We start from the raw sequence: 22,390 nt of genomic DNA, 5'->3' as shown, positions 1-22,390 counted from the left end.
GACAGTAGCTTTCTCTCAGCAGCATCTCTGACAGTACAATTTTTACTAACTGTAATGAAATACACAGCACACATATTCCCATAAGCCTATACAAAATAAAATCAGGGTCTCCCTGTAGCTCTCTTCAGAAAAATGGAAGAGCCTCACCCAGGAGAAGACTTCAAACCTGCCTCTTTGCTAGACAGGTGGGAGGTCACTGCCATTTTGCCATTACTGTCTATAGAGATCATAAAAGGAGAGGGAATTAGCAAAAGCAATTCATTCATCAAGATGAAAGTTGATACTTTTTTTTTGGTTCAGATTTTAGAAGCTCTCCACACATATCATTCCCTCTCCTCCATTAACTTTACCTTTCTTCACAAACACAATCTAAATTAAGTCCTTTTTTCTTATTTAGAGGTCATAGGGGATTTGTTTATTTGTGATTTTTACATGGTGATGCACCACCGTCTCTTCTGCAAGAGGGAATCTGGACAAGGGTGGACAAACAGAAGAAACAAATATCCCCACGTACATCCATTTCGGACACCCGAGCGCTGTGAGCTGCACCCGCACATGGAGGGCGTCCGTCTGTCAGCGCCTCCATCGCCAGCGCTGGAATTCTCTGGGTCAAAAATGATAGTAACGCCTCACTCGGTGTTTCTCCACCCACAGATCTTCCACAGAAAAGTTCTTTGTAAGTAACCACCCTTTCTATACTTAGGAAAGCTAAGGCATGCAGCAAGGACGTGGTTTGCTGATGGTAACGCAGCTGGAAAGCGGTAGAGCCAGGAAGGGTGGCCACCACACCCTCACCACGTGCAGCTCAGCAAAAGACACTGTTTACTGCTCAGGCACAGTCAGAGAAATAAAATATGACTAGCAGATGGTAAGAGTGGCACACAACGTGCTGTCTGATCACATAAGCCTGCGAGAAGTTTGATAGAGCTGCTTGAGCAGCCAGGCTGGGCTGGAGGCAAGTGACAGTGTGCCCTGATGCCTGCAAACAGTCCTGGTTTTACTATTGCAGCGGCAGCATAAAACATTGTCCTTCTTAATGACCCAGTGGAGCCCACCTAAAAGATATTCTCTAGGGAAGTGAGTTATCCATGTTTCAAGTGTTAGGGTGAACTCTAAAGAGGTATCATAAAAGTTAATGTCACAGTAGCTCTTACACAATAGATATTGATTGTTCTAATTTCAGGCCTTCCAGAGAGGACTAATGCTTAACATTTAACGAGGGGAAAATTATATTTTATATCTCATTTACAGCTGAATCATTAGAACGAAAAAAGTAGACTGGGGGTGGGAGGAGATTCGACAAATGTCCATGTATCAGACAGCCTAAATTGCCTTTGCTGAACGCGAACAATATTCTTCAGCTGTTTTTGAGAAGGATGCCATAGAAAGATAGTTTTCCACAGCTCTGACAGAAATGACTGTGTATAGGAAGCTAGAAGGTTTTACAGGATTTTTGTTGTTTTTTACCAAAATTGAATCTTGCAAGTACTAATGCCATCCCATTCCTTGCGTAAAGTAAATCATTTTTTATACCACATACAGTGCTGTAATCTACGTAAACAGCTGTCAGGGCATTTCTGGAAGAGAGTGATTTTATTCATTTCATAAAACTCTGATCAGAACAATATGTGAGCAACAAAACAACAATATATAAAGGCTCAAGCATCCATTTTAGCTTTATGCAGCCATTTTGGAGCCTGAAGCTTTGTTTTGTCTTTGCTATCCACCATCTACATATCTCCAAAACATTTTCATACTGCCAGCATCCACCAGCAACAGATTAGCTCACGGCTCTGTCATATATGGGCAAATTTCTGTCCAGTGGGAGAAAAGTTGTGCAGCCATGCTAGCTCTAACTACCACAAAGATATTGTAAACATGCAGATCAGGCAGGTCACTGGGAGTGTGAGACCCGTCCTGAATTCATAAAACCTATTGTCTAGCCTCATAGTTTCGTGGCTTTCAAAGAGAATGAGAAACTAAACATACAATGAAAAAAACATTTGCAGACGTTCTGTCCAGCGATTCTGCGTATTACAGAAGGTTGCAGGGTACAGAAATCTCATATTTTAGAACTCTCATGGCTTACTATTGCAGGCTGACTCCAAATTGCTGGGTAGGTAGAGGTGGCCGTGGTGGAGGAACCTTAACCACAAGTGGCAGTTTTCCCTTCTGTTTCCCCCGAAGATTTTCATCATGCCTGCGAAAATCAAGAAATCATTGATTTTCTGCACACCACGGCTGACAAACTATATAGATGAACAGCTACCAGTTTTGCTCATGATGCTGATCTCCTGACAATAGTGTATATGCTGCAGGTCTTACAGAACTTGCATTTAATTTAAGCATTAGGGATATTTTTAAGTAGTATTTGTGGTAGAATTCTTAAGCAAGACATAGAAGAGCTCTTTTGCTTCAGCCAGTGGAGTATAGTAATAAATGTGTCCAAAAAATAGGAACACACTACAATTTAACAGCAAAATTCAAACCTATTTGTTACTCAAAATACAACTCCCCTTTCTTTGGCAACCGTGCAATCCAATTTATAACCTTAGAGCTGTAAGGTATTTTCTGTTACTCCATATTTACAAAAAAGGTGTGTAAAAACACACTAGGCATCAATAACAGTCATAATCAAAGCTTCCAGTTACTTTCATTCAGCGGTGACATAAAATCACTTCCTATCAGTACATCAAAGCATTTCCATGTACAGCGCTGTGTCGAAAAGACTGTTATTGATACTAATACTGGCACTTGACAATTCCAGCCCTATGTATTTCTTTTTCTTTTCCTCTCCCGCCCCCTCTCCAATAGTCCTCCCTAACACACATACACGCACGGTATAAAAGTAATGGGTCCGCTAACAATAGACATATCCATAAAGTTTAAAAATCAATCAAAATGAAGTCACTTAATCTGTTACAATATGCAAGCAAAGAGGTCAGGATTACATTTTTGCCCATGAACATTACATGATACTCATAAGCAGTAATGACACATGGATTGGTTTTGCTAACACTCACACAGAAGCTGCAATTATACTACGAAATGTTCCACAACTGAGATGGAGATGTTCCAAATCTGTAGAAAACTATATAGCGTTCTCTGCTCTAAACAACTGACGCACTTCAGCACGTCTTTGATGGCAATGCAGCTTTCAGAATTAAATCCAACCAAGCACAAATAGGTAAATTAGACTTTTAATCATTGAAGAAACAGGAATAGATTCTGCCTGGAATACAGCGAACAGGACGCAACTCTACCTGACAAAAGGCGAGACAACGTATTTTAAACTTGCCACGTACCGGATGACTTCTTGAGGGATATTTAGCTGGTCATATTTGAGATGCTCTCCGAGGTCACTTAAATAGTTCAAGTAGGTGATTTTTTTTCCAAACTTATGGCTAAAAAAAATCACAAAGAAGTATAAAAATCAGCATGGGAGGAACATTTATGAAGGGTTTAGTTTCTATTACAAAAATGTAAGTGCTGATGCAACACAAAATTAGACTGTAATTGAAGCAGCAGGAGACATAAGATGTATTTCATTTCATATGATCAAACATATACAGTGCATGCCTGAGAGTCTGATTTGAATAAAAATAACTGACTTCCATCTGAATGTTTTGTGATTTGCATAGATATGAAAAACACTGCTTTAAAAGCCACTGAAAAACAGCTTTCACACAGCATTAGAAAGCTCACAAAAAGAACTGTTAACTTTGGAGAAAATGTTACATGGCCAACAGAACAACATGTTTGTATTATTTAGGTATTCCTCCCTGCCAAAAGACAAAAAATGGGGCTGTAGACACAAATGATAAAGCAGTAAGCAAGATTTTCAAAGCACGGATAGTGTATACCCTTGAAGCGTTGGGCCATGAGCTTTATCTAATTTGAAAAGGGCTGGATAGCTTCTAGGAAACATCCTGAATAACAAGTTTTTTCTATGAGTTGCACAAAACAGATTTCCAAATTTGAAGCACCAAGTATCACTAGTTAGGTCTTGAGTTTCAGCCAGAATATACTACTTACAGGCTGGGGTGTTCAAACAAGGTTCAGTGACACATTTATACACATGGACTGAAATAATTTCATATTTTTCCACAACACAAAATATCTGTCCTGTAATGAAGTGTCAATCAAAATAATAGGTGTTTATGATAAAAAGTGTTCTTTGCTGCAACTTACTTTGACAGTAAAATTGTAGAAAAATTCTCTCGCATTAATGAATTTATACCTGGATTGTCAAATACACATACACACACTCCCTCTAGTGGGAGACGGTACAAATATAAGTCACTTCAGCATTTTAGAAGCTTTTAATTGAAACGAGCTATATTTTGCTAACAGGCAAGCGATTTTGAGACACCGACGGATATCAGGCTGTGCGTGTACAACTTCAGAGCTCTTCAGTGTGTCTTTTATCCAAAACAGCCTGAGATTTCAACATCTTACCTAAGCCACGGGCTAGCACAGAATTCTCTGTAACTAATCACCTCTGGTAATACAGGACATGTTACAGAACACATAATTTGTAACTAAGTTGTGGGCAATTAGGAATTACTGCTGTTCCTTAAAAACGCCACATCACCACCACCACCTAAATCTATATTATTTTGATAACAGGCGGGTGGCTTCTGTTAGCTCACACACAGAAATGTGCTGCTCTTAGAGGTTTTTTGCAGTTTGGAAAAAAATAGATGTGACTTAACACATTACCTTCTTGCTCATCTCTTTTGGGACTGGAAAGGAGATCAATCAACTTCTGGAGCTTGAAAAATTTCAAGTATTTACATTTTCTTAAATACTTTCAAATACCAGTATGCTAAAATACTTATTACTTTTGTTCTTTAATAATTCTGTCATTTGTCCAGTTCTTAGCAAACACATTGTTCATGTAAAAGTAATTAGGCCATGTACTAACAATTACCAAATGTACTAACAGACCTCCGAAAAATAAATACATGTTTCTTGATAATTAAATTTATTTTACGTCTGTGATTTTTCTTGGAAACACTATCTAAAAATGAGTCTGGGCTATAATTCAGCAAAGCTAGGAAACAGAAAGTCCAAAGGATTTTTCTCCCCTCTTTTTGAGAACTTTGGTTTAATATTGGCGCTTAAATAAAAGCATGATCTGCTAAGATAAGATTATTCTAAACTGGGAGAAAAAGGCACTGTGAACAAATTTTAAATTCTATTATTCTAGTAAATTAACAATGTTAATAAGTTTTAGTATTCAATGAGAGTACAATTGAGGCAAACTGTACATGGGCATTTTCACATTTCAGTTTTAAAATTATATTCTTACGTTTTCCTTTACTTGACAAACCCAAACCACAAATGCATGTGAGCAATCGGTAATTAAACCATTTTAAGCAGTAAAGAGGGTTTTTTCCTAGCTTCAGCTCATCCCTGCCTTCTGGACCTTTTCAGAGTTTACTCATACTTTCAATTATTTTGTCAGTGCCAGTGTACAAATATCTTTGTTTCTGTTGGTCACGTATTGTAACAACAGAGAGTAGAGTGTTGCTAAATTAGATTCAACTCAAGTATCCAGGTACACATTGGTAAAAGTCGAGCACAAACAAGAACAGCCAATCCTGATGAAAGCAGGGTATTCAGAAGGTCAAGATGATGATGCATGTAAGATGACAAGCCCTGGTTTGAATTTTCTATGCTAGATATAAATGCTTAAGCTTATCAGGATCACCCATTTTCACATCCAAAGTAAACAAGGATTTAATTGCCAGTGTATCATACTGTTCCAAGAAAAAAAGGATTCATCTTATTTACACAGACATAGTAAGATCCAGGGTAAATGAGTATTTGGAACAGGTACCTGTAAACTTTTCTTTTGTAAGAATTAGCAGCCAATTATTACTCTAAGTCAAACAGCACAGCTCTTGTCCAGCTGTGGCTCCGCTGAGTGCATTAAAACGCACAGACTGAAAAACGCCGGTGTCCCAAAACTGCTTGCCTGGAGCTATTCCCAAGGAGCTCTCAGCTGCCTCTGAGAAAGAAGTTGGTTTCACCTGAGTGTTGTAATGTACATCAAGAGTTTTTCTGGTTTTATTAATTTTTTTCCTAGAAAGCTCTCCATAGCTATCCTACAGTAAATCAGGAACCAAAAAAAAAAAAATCCGTCCCCATTCCTGAGGTACTATCAGCTACTGGACCTCCTGCTTCTGTCACACTTTTCTCACCACTGGTCTATGCCGTGGATCTCTGGCATTTATTTTATGCCAGTTAAAATAAAGATCTATAGTCAGTCTTCTTGTTTCAAGAACAGCATATTCTGGAAGGATTTTTAGCTGTAATTACTTTTTTGTTTTCACATGCTCCTTACATGTCCTGATCTGTCTAGAAGTTAAACTTCCCCTTTCTAATTAATTAGCTTTCTACCAGTCAGAATTGAAACAATTGCAAGTTACTGTAATGGACATTTTTAGCTGGTTCATTATGGGTTCTCAAGATAAGCTGTTTTCGTCCTTCAGCCCTGAGGACATTTATAACATAATCCGCAAAATATTAGAATGACTTTGAAAGTGACAAAAGTTCAGGAGCAGAAACTAAGAAAGCCCAACCATCCTAGCACTTAGCAATATCTGCCCATTGTTGATGGTTCCTTGTAGATAGCATCAATTTTTACCAGGCAAAGAATGCACCAGTAAAATACATCCACCTTCACCGTTACAGCTTCCATCTCAAATTCTTATGGGCACTTCAGGGCTTATCCATTAACTTTGAACACACAAGTAGTATCATTCCTATTCATCTCAGCACTTGAGATCAGACTGAAGGTTAACCATTTATTATCTGCTTTACCGTACCACCTAGTAACTCCAGTCACGGACCCAGTTCTATTGTGCTAAGTGCTGTCAAAGAGGACAAAAGAGTCATTCATGGTCCACAGAATAACTATGTTTTAAAGTGATATTTACTTTAACATACCAGTAAAACTACTATGAATTGAGACTCCCTTTTCTTAGAAAGAAAAGAACTCTACCCTATTATTCATACCCAAGCTTAAGCTCACCTTACTCGTTAGTTCAAGACAGTTTGAATGGCGGCTATTGTGCTGACATATTTTACCTCAAGCCTTTTTAAAAGCAACGTATTAGAGAACAAACCATCCTTAAACTAAATGGGAAAATGTGTTAAATAAACTGCCAAGTACCTTATAAGAGGTTTAAAGATATTCCACAGGATTTTTATGAAGTTGGTTGGATGTACAACATAGAGTGCTTTAAGGTTTTTCTTATACCTAGGAAAAGAAAACGAAATTGTTAGAAGACTTTTGAATATTATAGACGCTAGAACTGAATAGCTGCAACTGAATGGGAGGTATTGTTACAGGAACATTATACAGCATTCTTTTCAAATACATTAAAAAGACCTAATTCAGAAGAAACTGAATGTAAAATGAAAAAAAAAAAAATTAAAAAATGGTCAGTTTTGATGATACAATAGTAGGCCAAGATAACACTATTATGTTCCTAACCAATGTCTGCTGTCTCATAAGTTTAGTAACAGGGGGATAGAAGGGAAATTAGGCAACTTGAAAAAAAAATGAGAAGAGAACAAAGAGTCTAAAAAATTCTGTGATATAAAAAAAAAATTACTTTCCTTCATCTCCCTTTATTTTCTGCTTACAGGAGTTTCATGTTGGAGAAAACTTCTAAATTTTCAGATGTAAAATTTACACCTAATCTTTTATTTTTACCACTACTTTTGTCTTGTTTTGCTAGTAATTACTAAAGGTGAAGCCAACTGCACGCTGTTTTATACTGGATGATCCCCTCTGTATGAAACAAAAACCTTTCTCCATTATAGCATTGCTTGATTCTACCATGTCTTATCATGATACATAAACAATAGATTCTAGTAGGCTGAAACTGAAATGGAAGAAAGGCTGCACAAAAAGACTCTGCTCTTATTCAACATTATTGCAAAATGAAATTGAGAAATGCATAATGAAATATCCTGCCTTTATATATAAATTGTTGCTTATTACTTTGCCAAGTTTGCTTCCCAGTAGGGAGCGCCTGCCCCTCCCAAGCGTTCACCATTCATTGTTAGAAAAACAATGATCATGGAAAAAATGATCGTGAACTCCTAAAAAAAAAAAACCTTCTTGTAACAGGTTATGGTAAAAGGGGAGAAAGGGACCAACTCAGCAATCACAACAGTTTTTCCTTTTGGGTTTTAATTGGGCCCAAACATCTTTGAATGAAAAGGCATTGTTTTCCTAAAGCCACTATCATACACAAGCAAACAACTCTCCCTGTGCAATTGGCACCACCATGGATAGGAACCCAAAATCAACAATAAAAACTAACAAGCAAAACACCTGCGTTGCTTTACTGAAGTTTCCATTTTAAGTTTGTTTTGTACCTTGAAGCAACGGGCGTAAGCTGTTGCTGCTGTGGAAGTTTATGTACTTTATAATTTCCTAGATTACAATTAAATGCCCACAAGACTTTACTAAGCCTCTGCTGTAAACCTTTAAAGCAAGATCTATTCTTTTGAAACTACTGTTGGAACACTTGCTTTCATGATGCTAGTTAATTACTATTGTCCCTTGTACTCTCCTTTGTTCTTTCTTTCCTTTGACCCCCAAAACACACGCACAGAAGAAGTCTGAAAGGTGCTGGTTTTTTTCCTCTGGCTAGTACAGTGGAACATACATGTTGGGCTGTGAATATTGCTTTGAGCTTCTCAATGACAGCATGCCAAGAAGTCCCAGCTGCGAATAAAGTGATGGGTGTACAGTTGCCTGGTTTTGCCCAGCTACCTGGGCTTCTCTGCTCCTCTCTGGTTCTCCTGCTTTCTGGGTCAGGGCTGGGGAACAGAGAAAACAGATTTCTGGCATAAATCAGAGTGACTTTGTGCACTTGGGACATACGCATGTCAGAAGGCAACAAAACTGAAGAAGATATTGCCCTCATACTGCCTCTTCCCATACAGCAACTGTAAATTTGGCTTGGGATTCTCCTAGAAGGAAAATAGTATGGTAGGGTAGGCTTCCAACTCCATACAGTGCTTTATTTTCAGGAATTGTCAGTGCACAGTAAAAACCAGTAGCATAGTCCAAATCTCACAGCGAAGACAAAAATATAAGAGATCCTTTACCTTTCTTCTCCTTTACCCAATCCCAGAAAAAACAGATACATTGGTTCAAACGTAACTGTGAGATGATTGAGAATGATGACTAATAAGGTGTCACAGGTATCCTGTTAAATAGTGCACAGAAAGACAGTGACTCTTGTTTTGTTCCCAAGGCTTTTTATACCTTTGGATAACCACTGCAGCACTCAGGCCACTCCTTAGTACTGCACAGAAGACACTTACAAGAGAACCAACAGCACCAATATCATTACAGGAATTTGCAATGGCAAAATGAACTCAGCTGCAGGCGGATTGGGAAAGATCTGCTTCCTTCATGGAAGCTGGTTAGAGACATTACACAACCGAAAGAGTAAACCAAATATTTTGGAGACATACTTCCTGTCAAATTCTTTGTAGGCTGTTTGTAACCATTTCAGAGACGGTTTATTCAGACTCTTCAGGCCATAGTGAAAGTAGACAACTGTATAATCATTCTCTACATACTGGTCCAGAGTATACTTTAAGTACCTGAGGAAAAAGATAACATTTTAGTTTTAAGACAGTTTACTGGATGAGAATTTTAAAGCAGTAACTGAGAAAGAAAACGTGCTATCTTTGCACAGAACACTAGTGACTGCAAATTCACATTTGCTTCAGTGTATTTATCTAACAAGTTACTCTTGCTCTAGTTGACAGTGTTGCCAATAATTCCGTATCACTGCAAAGCCTGAAATTTGAAAGAATGTATTTAGTTACAAAAACTATGGTGCTCAGGAATCACTAAAAGATGAAGACAATATGGGACTGTGTTTTCCAAGAAATTTTTAAAAAGATGCATTTTAACTGACAGTGACTTCTATTTTGCTTTCTTCTGGGTCTTTGTAAATTCATTCCTTTTAGCCAAGCAAACAATGTCATTTTGACTTTTCAAAATAATAAAGAATAAATCTTGGGTTTTCCTCTCAATTTAAAACTTATTAAATTCTTGAAAAATCCATTAGCCCTAATTACTGCCAATTACAACTTGTTACTGTAAACTGTTTTCTTGAATATATTTGCCTTTCCCTTGTTTGTATTGTGGGGACTGTGTTCATAGATCATTTCCCTTACAACTAATTTAAAGAACTATACTACTTATCCCATCTTGAAATAATACTGCATGTTTTATAAGCAGACTTCTGTGTGTTCATTCTTTTATGGTATAGTTTAAGATGTTTTTCTCTTCCCTTTCTCCTACAACTGAGGAACACTCTATGGCCTATTACACAGCTCAATGATTCAAATAAAGCAATGATGGAGGAGTACAATCTGGCCTCACCTCTTGCTGTGTCAGATTTCAACTTTCTCATGTCATTCTCAATGCTATCTTATTATTCTGCGACAGAGCCCCAGCTATTGCTCTTAATTGTATGAAGGCGATTTTAATTCAATAAAATAGATAGTTCCATGCGCCATTTACGAGGCGGTGGCTATCTGCAAGTATCAAGGCCACTTGGACTATCCACCTTTGCATGGAAAAGCACGTAACTTCACTGTTACACTGTACGCCCACAGTCTCATTTATCTGCTTATTCCTTCAGCACACTGTAAATCTTAGACTGCAAATAGCCTGGGACAAGGACCGCCACCGCAATTAATATAATGCTGTTTTGATCCCTGACTTAAGTATTAAAGGTATTTTAATGGAAGAAGTAGTAGTAACAGTCATTCAAGACTTTTTTAAAAAGAGTTTGCAATTAAAATATATCTAAACAGATATTCTTACATACAGAGTGCCTCATGTTTTATTTTACAGCATGCAAATTCCTTGGCACATTGCATGCAGAAAGCCTGTACTTCTAAAAGTAATTGAGAGAGTTTTGTGAGCATAAAATAACCAGTATTTTTGTACAGTCGATTACCTGTTCCAAGGCTGTAACAGAACTGCAGGGACATTACAAAAGCTTTACCAAATCAATTCTTTAAGTTATTTCATCGCAAAACACCTACCAATCTGGGCCTACTCTGCAGTTTTTCCTCAAAACTCAACATCTGGGTCTAACTACTCAAAAGCAGTCACTTGATAGTTATATTGCTAGCTTCACATTCAGACACCTGCCTTCAGTTCCCTCTTAGCACAGGCTTTCCAAGTGAATTTGATGTGGGCTCAGATACAGGAAAACATGTAAATGTTCGAGTCCAGAAGAGTCTGAGGGCTGGAAATCCTAGTTTCATCAAGGCGCCTCCTCGCAGAACTGAGGAAGGGTTCTTAGATCGGGTAGCAACATGGTTTGTCACACTCCTTTCTTTGGCATTTCCTATTAATCGGTGCAGGTAGCTCCTCTAGGTGAGGAGCTGACTGGTGAGGCTCTTCCTCCTAGGCGCTAATGCTCCCTCTATGCTACACAGGAAGCTTTGGCTTCAGGCTGTGGAAATACCCTAGCTGTGAAGAGCATACAAATGAAGCAACATGGTCTCAAACACATCTCTTAAATAACCTGCCTTCTAATCCCTCTCTGTTTCTGAAAAGTTGAGATAACAGCACTTCGGTCCTTTCCAAAGGTGGTGGGTACTGACAGTTGAAAGGTGCTCAAACATTTTGGCAATGGAGGCTGTACAAGAACTCCAAATACGTTTAAAATGCTTAATAAGGATGGGACTCTCACGGCAGAACAGATCTCATTGTAGTGACAAACTACAAGGCAGAAACATGTCCTGGTACCTTGCTGCAGCAAGTTTATAAGAAAGAATGTTGTGATTTTACATATTCACAACCTCTTTTAACACAAAACCCCAAACATTACAAAGTGAGATACATATGAAAATGTTAAGCATAATATACTGTACGTAACACAGATTTTTTTATAAAAGAGGAAAACCACTAAGATGTAAATAAACGAACAACGCTCTTGCTGAGCGATTTAGGAGATGAAGTATAGCAAATTAAGGCAAACACTGCTATTCATGAGAACATGTGTACAGAGCACTAAAATACTAGAATTTCTCTTTCATTGGTCCTCATCATAAATTCAATTTTTTAAATGCTATCAGAATTCGTTAATAAAATCAAGACAACAAGTTAATTTCAGTACACAGTGAATTGCTTCTTCTAGTCAAGATTCCAGGTGAAGTAACTCTGGCAGTTTCATCCACATCTCATTCACTCAATATTAACACTAGTAGGTTTTACATCCTTTTTTCATTTCACTCCCTGCTTCCTGCTTCTCCTCCCTGAAAGCTCATTCACCTGGAAACAAGCTAATAGAAGTTCACATATAAAATGTAAAGTAGTCCACGCAGGAGATTGAGAGAAACTTACTCCAGCAATCTGGTGTGATTGAGCTGATGGGAGGGGGGCATACGGCAGCAACTGAAGGTAATCACCTTCCTTCCAGAATTGTCATCACCTAATGAACAAAACAGTTAGTAAAGACAACGCTCATTTACTCATGCAGTGGGACCTCAGTGATCTGAAGGAATGGCTTGTACCTTCTGATATTTGGAGCTACCTCTGTATCTCCCATTGTTACTCAAAACGTACTGAGACTTCACTATCAAACCATGCTGCCTACAGATAGCAAACATACGTACTCAGGTATGTCTGCATATTGTTCTTAAACAGACCATAATTTTATTTCCTGAAGTTATTTTTAAGTGTCTTATTTGATATTCTCAAAGTACTTATAAAGGCATTATAATGTGACATGCATTAATATGAATGATGTACTAAAATTAAATTAAAACATTAATAAAAGATTGTTCTCTAAATCATGACTTGTTTGTGAAAAAATTACTATGTTACAATGCATTGTGGAATATTTTATTTGTTAGAGACAATCATTTTTATGAGCAAAATAAATCTAAGAAAGGTTTCCAGTTAAATTACTAAATAAGTCACTAATTGTCACTGTTGGTCACATTCGACTGCTTGAATTAAAAGGCAGAAAAAAATAACCAGCTTTATAAAAGACTACAGATACACTTAGAACATAAACAAACAGAATTGCCTGGTTTCAGTAACGGGAAAACTGAGGCAGAGAAACTTTCTCAAAATTACCAGCAGAGCAGAGCACCTCGCTCTCCTCTCCCACAGTGCCACACAGGCAACAACAGCAAACCAGAAAAGGTGACCGAGAATCTCAATTCTATTAAAAACTAAATAAAGCAGTGCCAGCTTCCCCTTAGTGATGACAGTTAACGAAAGGAAAGGGACTGTTCTTTCTTCATAGGCATCAATAACGTTTTGAACAACATCAAATTTTAACATCACACACGAAGTGCTGATCAAAACAGAAGCAGGCTTCCCTTGCCCTCCACCAGAAGGGCTGTGACTGAGCACCCTGGGAAATTCCCATCACATTTGCTAGAGCATTTGCTTCCCCATTCGACATAGTTTGAATCCCATGACTTTGAGGATAGAATTTTCACCCAAACATGTGAAAGTGCAGTTTGAAGGGTAAAGTTATCTGCACATTCAACAAAGACTGTAATTTCAAGTATGCAGATTTTAAATCAGAACAGAGTATATTTTTATCCCACAAAACCTGTATTTCCCTACTAATTGGACTTAAACAAGTTAGAACTGAAAGATGCCTCATTCTCTACATGGGACAAAGCAAAAAAGAAGTGCGATACCAGCTTTGCTCCTTGATGTTTCGCTTTCGGGTCAAAAATGTAGTATCGTATTAATCTATTTCATAGGCTAATGTCACCAAACACTTTCAGATGAAAGCTGATAACCTGTTCTACCCTCCCTGGAAAATGTGATCCTCCCCTTATCCTTCTGCACTGGTTTTGAGCTCCAAATATTCAGGAGGCATTCCCAAAGACTGACTGCCTTAACTGCTTGGGCGCTCACACTCCTCTAGCCACCTACCTATGCCTTTTTAAAAGTCACTGGCTCAGATTCTGCCCTCATGCACAGAAAAGGTCTGATAGACTTCTCTCGCCCATGGGTAGGAGGCTCCTGCCTTTGGATCAGGCACTTGCTATCTGCACGCGTTCCCTGGCAGCCCTCAGGATTATCAGCTGTGCTGGCTGCGGAGCCACTCCTGGGAGCACTGCACAGTGACGCCAGCCTCCTCGTCTGCGCTCGGTGAGTAAAGAGGGGTGTGTAGAGCACGCTGTCCAGAATGAGATTTATGCACATTAAAATACAAGTATCTGCTGGGGTTTTATTTGTCTGGATTTTACTGAAACAGACATGAATCATACATCACTTTTGATACCAAACTTTGCAGTAGGAAAAAAAATGTTACAGTAAGACACAGGGTAGGGCAAGTGGGAAAGGGGATTGTTCTACTTTTTAATTAAGAATTTGGATGGCACAGCACTTCCTAACTGCTTCTTGCAAATAAAAAGTTTTTTTCTAATGTTACAGCTCATTCCAATTTGTAAATGAGATCTTTTGAATGCTGTAATTTTAGCATGAGTTTTTAAGAGCTTTTGTTCTGATGATACTAAACATTACTATTTTATAAGTGAAAAGTGAAATATCATTTTACTTCACTGAAGCTTGTCATTATCACATTACAGCAAAGCGAGACCCTAAAGCTAACAGAACTTTTGCCATTGGTTTCAATTGGAGTAGAAGCAGGGTCAAAATCCAGGGGACTTGCCACAACAGTGAAAAAACACTTGCTCACATATCTGTTTCTTTCATAGAATTTAAGCTAGAGAAAATGAGCCTAAACCTCAGTTACACTATGTTAAATGGCAAGACAGACTGTGCTTCCAAACCTCCTCCTACTCTCTATGACTCAGGGAAATAGAGGGCTGCAAAAAAACTATCATGAAACTTCAGTGTTTTGCCTAGGCTGAGTAATGGACAGTAAATACACCCACAACGAATCCACTATGGGTCTCTGCCCATCCATAATGGCAAACTTTGTAGTCAGTTAAGAAACACACAGCCAAGATAACACAGCTAAGTCTCAGCGTTAGCAGGAGAAGTTTATACCTTTAGCTGTAGAGATCTGAGTCCTCTTTCTCCTGGCATTGATCACCTCGGCTGATCATATGAAAATACATTACAATGGATATTAGACAGCTTAAAGGTGAAGTATTAAAATATCCATTGTAATGTCTATCCTTTGGGACAGAGACTGGATCCACCAAGGAAATACAGAGAACGACACCAACTCTAAATTCCAAGAGTCAATTCATTTTGATTTCACAAAGTTCCCTTTTTGTGTTCATTCCTCTGGATTCCACCGATGTCCACCTGTTTATTTAGAAACCAACTTTCTGTGAGAGGATTGCACCTGTACTGCACCTGGCTAATTCTGGAAAGTGCTAAAATTGCAATTAAAATCAAGTACATGCTCAGGTGTCTTTCTAAATAGGAATGACTAAAAGTGAATGTTCAGACTTCCTACACCAGGAACCTTGTTCATTCCCCTCCGAAAGCCAAGATTCCCCATCAAAGATTCCTCCATGAGCAACTTTTCTTTCAAATTTTGCCTAAGAAAAATACTTTGCCTTTGCACATTTTTTTTCAGATCAGCTGAAAGCAAAGGGACAGCTTGCTTTTTGATGTAATTAATTATTTACATTTCAGATGTGCTCCTCTTAAAGTATGTAAAACAAGTTGAAATAAGGGTGAGTTAAAGCCATTCCTGAAGCTAGTCTCTCTAATGTCAGCACAGTTCTGTCTGGCTGACTCTCTGGACTAGAACAATGCTCTAGTCTTAAAAGGGGCATTGAAAACCAAAACTGCTTTCAGTGATGCAAAACTAAGTATTCTGATAATTCACAGAAAGCATAAAAGAAAATTTAAGGAAAGCAAAGAAACAGCAGAATAGTCAAACAGAAAGGGAATATAATTTACATTTACTTGGTAAAGGGGAAATAGTGCTAGGCTTTTCTTTTTATAAGGTATATTTGGGTGTAGAATGTCTTGTGGTATATTGTCAGGATACCCAAACCTAAAATTGAGTTCACATTCACATTTGAATTTGGCACTTTGAGCCATCATTTATTTTAGCAAGCCTGTTGCTCTACTAAATGATGTTTAAAGCAGACCCGTTATATTTTCTCAGATTCAACAAGAAAGCACGTCCACATATTTTGATATAATTGACTCAGTTTTGCCTTTAAAAAAGACACTATAGCTTACAGTCTGATGTTCAAAGTGAGGAATGTAGTAAATAAGGATTTATTTCCTTTCACATTCTGAGAAGAAAATAGTTGGAGAAAGAAGCAAGAGGAAAACTGGCGCAGAATTTGGAAAATCCAAGTTCAATTCCTGCCTAGAGGATTTGAACCCATGTTTCTATCACTCAGGCACGTTCTCTCTTCACTAGAGCAGGAAATACTTTTCATTGATATCAACCTTTATTTTGGAGCTCCTCTCATAGCAACTGAGAGAAAAACACGACAACACCCAAATGGTTAGGACATGCTTTGTAAAGTGCAAAGGCCACATTAAAATCTGCTCTTGTGCTGCAAATAGGTTACAAACCAGAGCCTTCAGCTTCCTTCTTGAAAAGTGCCCAAGTCTTAGGTCTCCCCAGTTGATTTGTTGTTTTCCCCAAAAGGGTACTCATGAAATAATGTCAGAGATACTGATTTAAGGAATAGCCTTTGGAAATAAAAAAAAGAACAAAGTAAAGCTTTTGAGAAAAAAAAATTATCTTTAAACCCAGTTCTTTCCTGTGGCACTGCAATTTACAGACCACAGATCTGCTCCTGAAGGTATTGCAAGTAGCAGCAAAGCTGTCACTGAGATGGACTGAAAATCATTAGGACTTGGGTCTTACGCTTGTTAAGTAATTCACTGCAGTTTCTCCTTACATATTACAGAAACTAAATTACAACTTTACCTTTGACAGTCTGATCTACATAATACTATTCTAATCAGTTTCTAATGCACTGGTTCAAAACCAGAAAGGGGCATGAAATCAACTGGATCTTGAAGAAAAATATGGACATACAAAGACCCAGGCTGGATACCTGAAATCTTTAAATATAACTAAAAAAGCAATAAAAAGCTAAGAAGGGAAATATAGATTTAAAACAACGATGGACTTTAATTCCATTAAAAAGTTTTGTCTAACACATAAAAGGATGTCACTAGCAGTTAATGAAAACACAAGCATCAGAGACAGAGTCCTACTAAATAAGCACATATTCAAAAAAAGGTACTGCAAAAAGTTGTCAGCAATCATATTATAAAAGCAAACTATAGAAAATAAGGAAACTTGATGCATCATATATCCTTATATGTCCCTTCCTTTTTGCCACAAAGAAAAATAACCTTGAGTTTCTTTTTAGGCAACAGATTTTATTTCTATTTTGAAGGGGAAATTTCAAAGAACCGGCACTCCCGCACTGTTCCATTTACATATGCTTAGAGTAGCCAGCTGCACATTGGTATTTGTGAAATAAATCAGTCTGAAATTAATAAACAATTATTAAAGCTTACATCTTTTTAAAACTTCCTCTATTCTTATTTAATTAATTGTATTTTCACACTGTATGAATACAACTCAAAAAAATCTTCTTTGCATATAGTCAAAGCTGCTGTTATGGAAAGCAGGTATAAGTCATTTTAATTTCTGAGAAGCAAGAAGGAATTTTAGATTTTTTTTAAAATTAATTGTTAGAAACTAGATCACTGTAGGAGATGGATAAATTACTGCAAATATTTTCACCTAAATTCTTTCTTTTTCTTCAATCATTTTAAACAATACATCTCATCGTCTCTCAATCACAGAGTTAAAACTGAAGGAACAGCTTTCAGAATTGCTTTAAAACAGCCATTCCAAACACTGAAATTATACTTTGTCTTATTCAAAGAGATTAAAACCGTTACAAACTATGTTAAAATAATTTAAAAATTATTTGTTTCAAAAGGGACTGTCCTTTTCCAAGATGGAAAGGAGATCTGAAGAGCTCATCCTTTCCTCACTTGAATCTAAATCCAGAAAACATTCAAACCTGACTCCACGCCAGTTAACACTGGGGATAGGGAGGTCTCGTTTTGTGGAGGTGAAGCATGTCTTTGGATCATATTTTACCTTCCCCGTGTTCTGAATTCATATGCACACCTCTGCGTTCTCCTCTTACATCCCACCATCAGAGCTGCTTTAGAAGGTGCAGACTGCATCTGAAGCATGGCTCCTGGCTTGTGCTTCGCATTTAAATTGCCCAGCAGACTTGCAAAACTCCATCATATATTTCTGACTGAAATGGCAGCTAAAGTCACTCTTTTCTGAGCTTAAATAATGGTTAGGGGACTTCTTTCCCTACAAAAGGCTGCAGTATTAAGGACAAAACCATCAGAGAGAATCCAACATTTCAGCCAAGATTTATCTTGTGAATTCCTCCATTTGCTCCGGTAAATTTAAACCAGGAGTATACCTAATGTTTAGACTTTATTCCAAGCAAACACTGATACAGAGCAAGTTCCAAGATGAAACTATGGAAGCTACAGGTAGGTCTCTTTAAAAAACACTGTGGCTTTCACTCCACTATACTGAAGCACATTCGCATTCTCTAACACAGGAATAAGGCACATGCATAAGATGAAGCCAGGCAGGACTGCTCAGGAAGGGGCAGGCTGGTTATCATTCTGTCCCCATCACATGTTCTCTGTTTCACCATCAGTAAAAGCATGAATTTTTAAAAGGAGCTGTTCCAGTATATTTCATCTTCCCATTCCAAAATTTTCCCCTTTTTTGAGTTTTCCCACCATTTTAACTCTTCCAAGTCAAATGACAGAGTCCTCCTGAGATTGTTTGCCTTGGTAGTAAGTAAACTTTTATTTATGTATTTATTTAAGTCAACAGGGAATGTCGTAGTAAGTTCTCCTTGACTGACCAGTAAGATTGCCAACTTGTCCCCTTTTTCCCCAGTAGGGAGGGATGGAGAAGAGGAGCTTAGTCTAAGCAAAGACTCAGGGGTTTCAGCGCATCACCCGGCAGCTCTGCCCATAGCTGCAAAAAAGACGATGGTTCCTCCAAGGAAAATAAACACACAAGTACCCTTTAGAATTAACACCAGCTGAAACAGACAAATATCAAGCGCTTATGACTTCCAGGGCAGCTTTGAGTGAATGAAGAACGAGGAGCAACAACAAACATTTACTAAATATTTGTGCACGATTAAAGTTGAAGCAGTAAATACATGGCCCATCACAATTTGATGTTGAGTATACCAGCAGGAGACAAAAAGTCTTGTAGATCTCTTTTAGAGCATTAGCATATAGCACTGCCTAATACAGCAATGTGAGAGGTTCTTAGGTGGACAGTTATAGTGACCCTGGTGTATCCAGTGTGTCTGTTAACATGTCTGTTTCACACTTTGTCAGTTTGACTTCAACAGTTTCATTAACAACTCTTCTGTCTTGGTACTTCCCCCATCCCAAAACTGGTGCTTGAGTGAGAAACATCCTAGTGGGTTAGCAGGTAGTAGCTTTTGAATCGCAAGAATGTGAATCTGTTACTCCCTTGTTTATGGATTTGAGTCTTCTGTTGGGGGGTTAGTTTTGAAGAAGGTAAAAGGTAATTATTATCCTGTGTATAACTAGCTTCAAGAAGAGAAGTTACTGTGGGTAAATTTCTCCTCCCACTACAGTCAGAAGTCAAATTACCACGGATTTCACCGCCCTAGTCAATCATACCTCAGTAGAGGACTGGTTTTGCTAAAGTTCATATTCACCTAGATGACACCCTGTTATGGCTCAAATTCAGGAAGGTACATATGCGCAACCCGAGTTCATCATTTTCCTGAAAAATCATCATCTAGGCTCACTGAAGTACGAGGTACAAAAAGTGCGCACAATATAACACGATCTTAGACTTCGTTAGGATGAGCAGTGTTAAATACCGCTATTTGTTTCTTATTGTATACATTTCTTTAGTTCAGGATTGTGATTATTAATACTATTTTAACAAGCACATTGATGCCAAAAATAAGCCAAAAGGGAAAAAATATGCAATACATACTTTAAAGAGGTGCTTTTATATCATAAATATGCCTGCCTGTCTTATACGTTGCCAGAATGTTTTAAAAATAAATAACTGTAAACATTAAATGATCCAATATTCAAATATGCTATGTACCCATAGCTTTTCTCCATGTCACAACAGAGTCAGGTGATAAAGGCACTTAACATTTATGTCAACAGTTTCCTTTCTGCCTTTTATTAGTTTTTATACAGTAACCCTTATCTCTTCACAGTTGCACGCCCTTTCCAGGGCACACTAGAAAAATGATTATGTGTGGCTACACAACACTTCACGTTATTCAGAAAACAAAACAGCTTATCACAAATAAAGTACAGATCTGTTACAGCCACAGTTAGGCCTTAGATTACAACATATTGCTATTGTTATATTTTAAAGCAAGATTAAGCTCAAATATTTGGCTCATAATTCATCTGTAGAAAAGCACTGAGTTCACATATTACTATTCAGCTGCTTTTCAGGATGAAGGCTGAAAGCATCAACATGATTCCTGTGCATCACCTTGAGTACAGTAAGAAAAATGTGGTAAGGGGTCTAGTAAGCGTGAAGTCGTAGCATTTTTCCAAACATACCTGCTAACTGGATGATGCCATGTCTCGCAACATCGTAGTAAGGGTGATTGATATTTAACTCAGGATCCTCAAGTGGTGAAGACATAAATGTTTCTTCCTGTGTTGACTGTGTATCTTCCGCTTCATCTTTCTGCAGTTCTAAAGGAGCAAGCAAGAATGTTTAAATGCTAATGAACAAAGAAAAACTTTTGCCTCTGAGACATTATTGAAGGGTTGAATTTTAGCTCTGTTTGACAAAAACATAGGCCTTTATCACCATTTGATGCAGTTTCAGATCAGTTTCTTATTCTTTACCATTTGTCACATGTGGGAAAAGCAACCCTTTAATACCTCAAAGCTACCTTCACATTCTCCTTAAGATTATTATCTGACGTGATGCTCACAAAAATCTTGACAATGACTGGACAGCTGGCAAGCTGTGACCTTGTTATTCACGACTGCTGCTGTTGTCTCATCATTTCCTACACTCCCACAATCTGCTTGTTGTATCCATCTACAGCTTCTTGTCTTTTACTTCAAGGTTGTCCAAATGAGGAAGTCAAAGTTTCAGTATGCTAACACGTGCATACTCCACATTAACACCCCATGTGAAGGCTCTTTGAGAGCAGACTCATTACTTTGCATAAAGGTAGCAAAGTGCAAACAAATCTCCATCTCGCCTCCCTCAAAACCCACTGTTTCCTTGAAAGCCTTTAACCTTCTGAACTTGTGTCCTGGTTTTGTCTGGGACCGAAACGGTCATTAAACCACCACAACTTGCAATAGGCAAGGCAGCCAAATGTCCATCCAACATATACTCAGCTAGAGGCCACGCAAAGGTGTAAAATTCTGCTCAAAACCCCAGTAAAATCAATGGGCATCCTTCCCCCAACTTCAGTAGATTCTGGACTAGATCCTAGAATTAAAAAAAATCTAGTCTGCACTGAAATGAGCAACACAAGGTCAATCGATCTTGTTCCAGGGTTTTTTGGTTTGGTTTTGTTTTGTTTTTTTTCCCACGTTTTTTCCAAACTGTTGTAAGGTTCAAAAGAGCTGATCCTAAGTACATATCCAAATGAACACAGATTCTGGGATAATTACTATCACTAATGTTTCTACACTATTCAAATGAATGTTTTCTAGAAACTGACAGGAATAACATTAAATTGACACGCTAACACACAAGTGTCTTGGTGGCTTAAGAGAAGAGGAGGCACACATAAAGAGAAAAATTAATGTTCTGTAAGGTGCACCACCCCCTGTACATCATCCATCTCTTTTTATCATGCAATGTAGAATTAACAGTTTTATCTATAACACTATCAGTGCCACTTTAAAAAGTACTTCAAGAATATTTTGCCTTCTCATCATCTGCGTATTTCATATGCCTTGACCAGCACGCAAGACACACTAGGGCAGAGAATATATTAAGTATTGATTTCAGCCAGATTTATGTGCCAGTAGCTAATAAGTGTTAGAGAAAAACTCTTACTAAATATTTTGGAATGCTTTCCACTCACAGTTTCAGCCACATGAAAGCTTTATTGTCTCATTTTTATTTTTAACGTGATTTGTACCAAAAATGCATTTCACAAGGATGAAAAATGCCACTAGTGGCTGGGCTTCTCAAAGACAAAGAGGAGTCAGGAACACATGTACTACTTTTACATTTCTTTATGTCTGAATTCACATTAAAGCCTCCTCAGAAAATGAATCAGCAGTCCTATAGGAAAAAAAAATCTGCCTTGATAAATATACCATTGGAGTCCTCTTCAT

At 37.9% G+C, this 22,390-nt stretch overlaps 1 protein-coding gene across 1 annotated transcript in view; it reads right to left on the bottom strand.

Moving 5' to 3' along the window:
* Positions 1–22,390, bottom strand: part of ARHGAP8 (Rho GTPase activating protein 8) — a 59,155-nt gene that overhangs the window by 34,528 nt on the left and 2,237 nt on the right. The window contains exons 2-7 of the mRNA XM_009279058.1: positions 20,636–20,773; positions 12,413–12,500; positions 9,511–9,642; positions 7,184–7,270; positions 3,306–3,404; positions 2,090–2,200 (exon numbers count right to left, since the gene is read on the bottom strand). Of these exons, the coding sequence (XP_009277333.1) occupies positions 2,090–2,200; positions 3,306–3,404; positions 7,184–7,270; positions 9,511–9,642; positions 12,413–12,500; positions 20,636–20,773 (655 nt within the window). The remainder of the gene's footprint in view (positions 1–2,089; positions 2,201–3,305; positions 3,405–7,183; positions 7,271–9,510; positions 9,643–12,412; positions 12,501–20,635; positions 20,774–22,390) is intronic.

Source organism: Aptenodytes forsteri, unplaced genomic scaffold, assembly GCF_000699145.1.
Source record: "Aptenodytes forsteri isolate BGI_AS27 unplaced genomic scaffold, ASM69914v1 Scaffold241, whole genome shotgun sequence".
NCBI classification, from domain to species: Eukaryota; Metazoa; Chordata; class Aves; order Sphenisciformes; family Spheniscidae; genus Aptenodytes; species Aptenodytes forsteri.
This window is presented reverse-complemented; position numbering and strand designations above follow the sequence as displayed.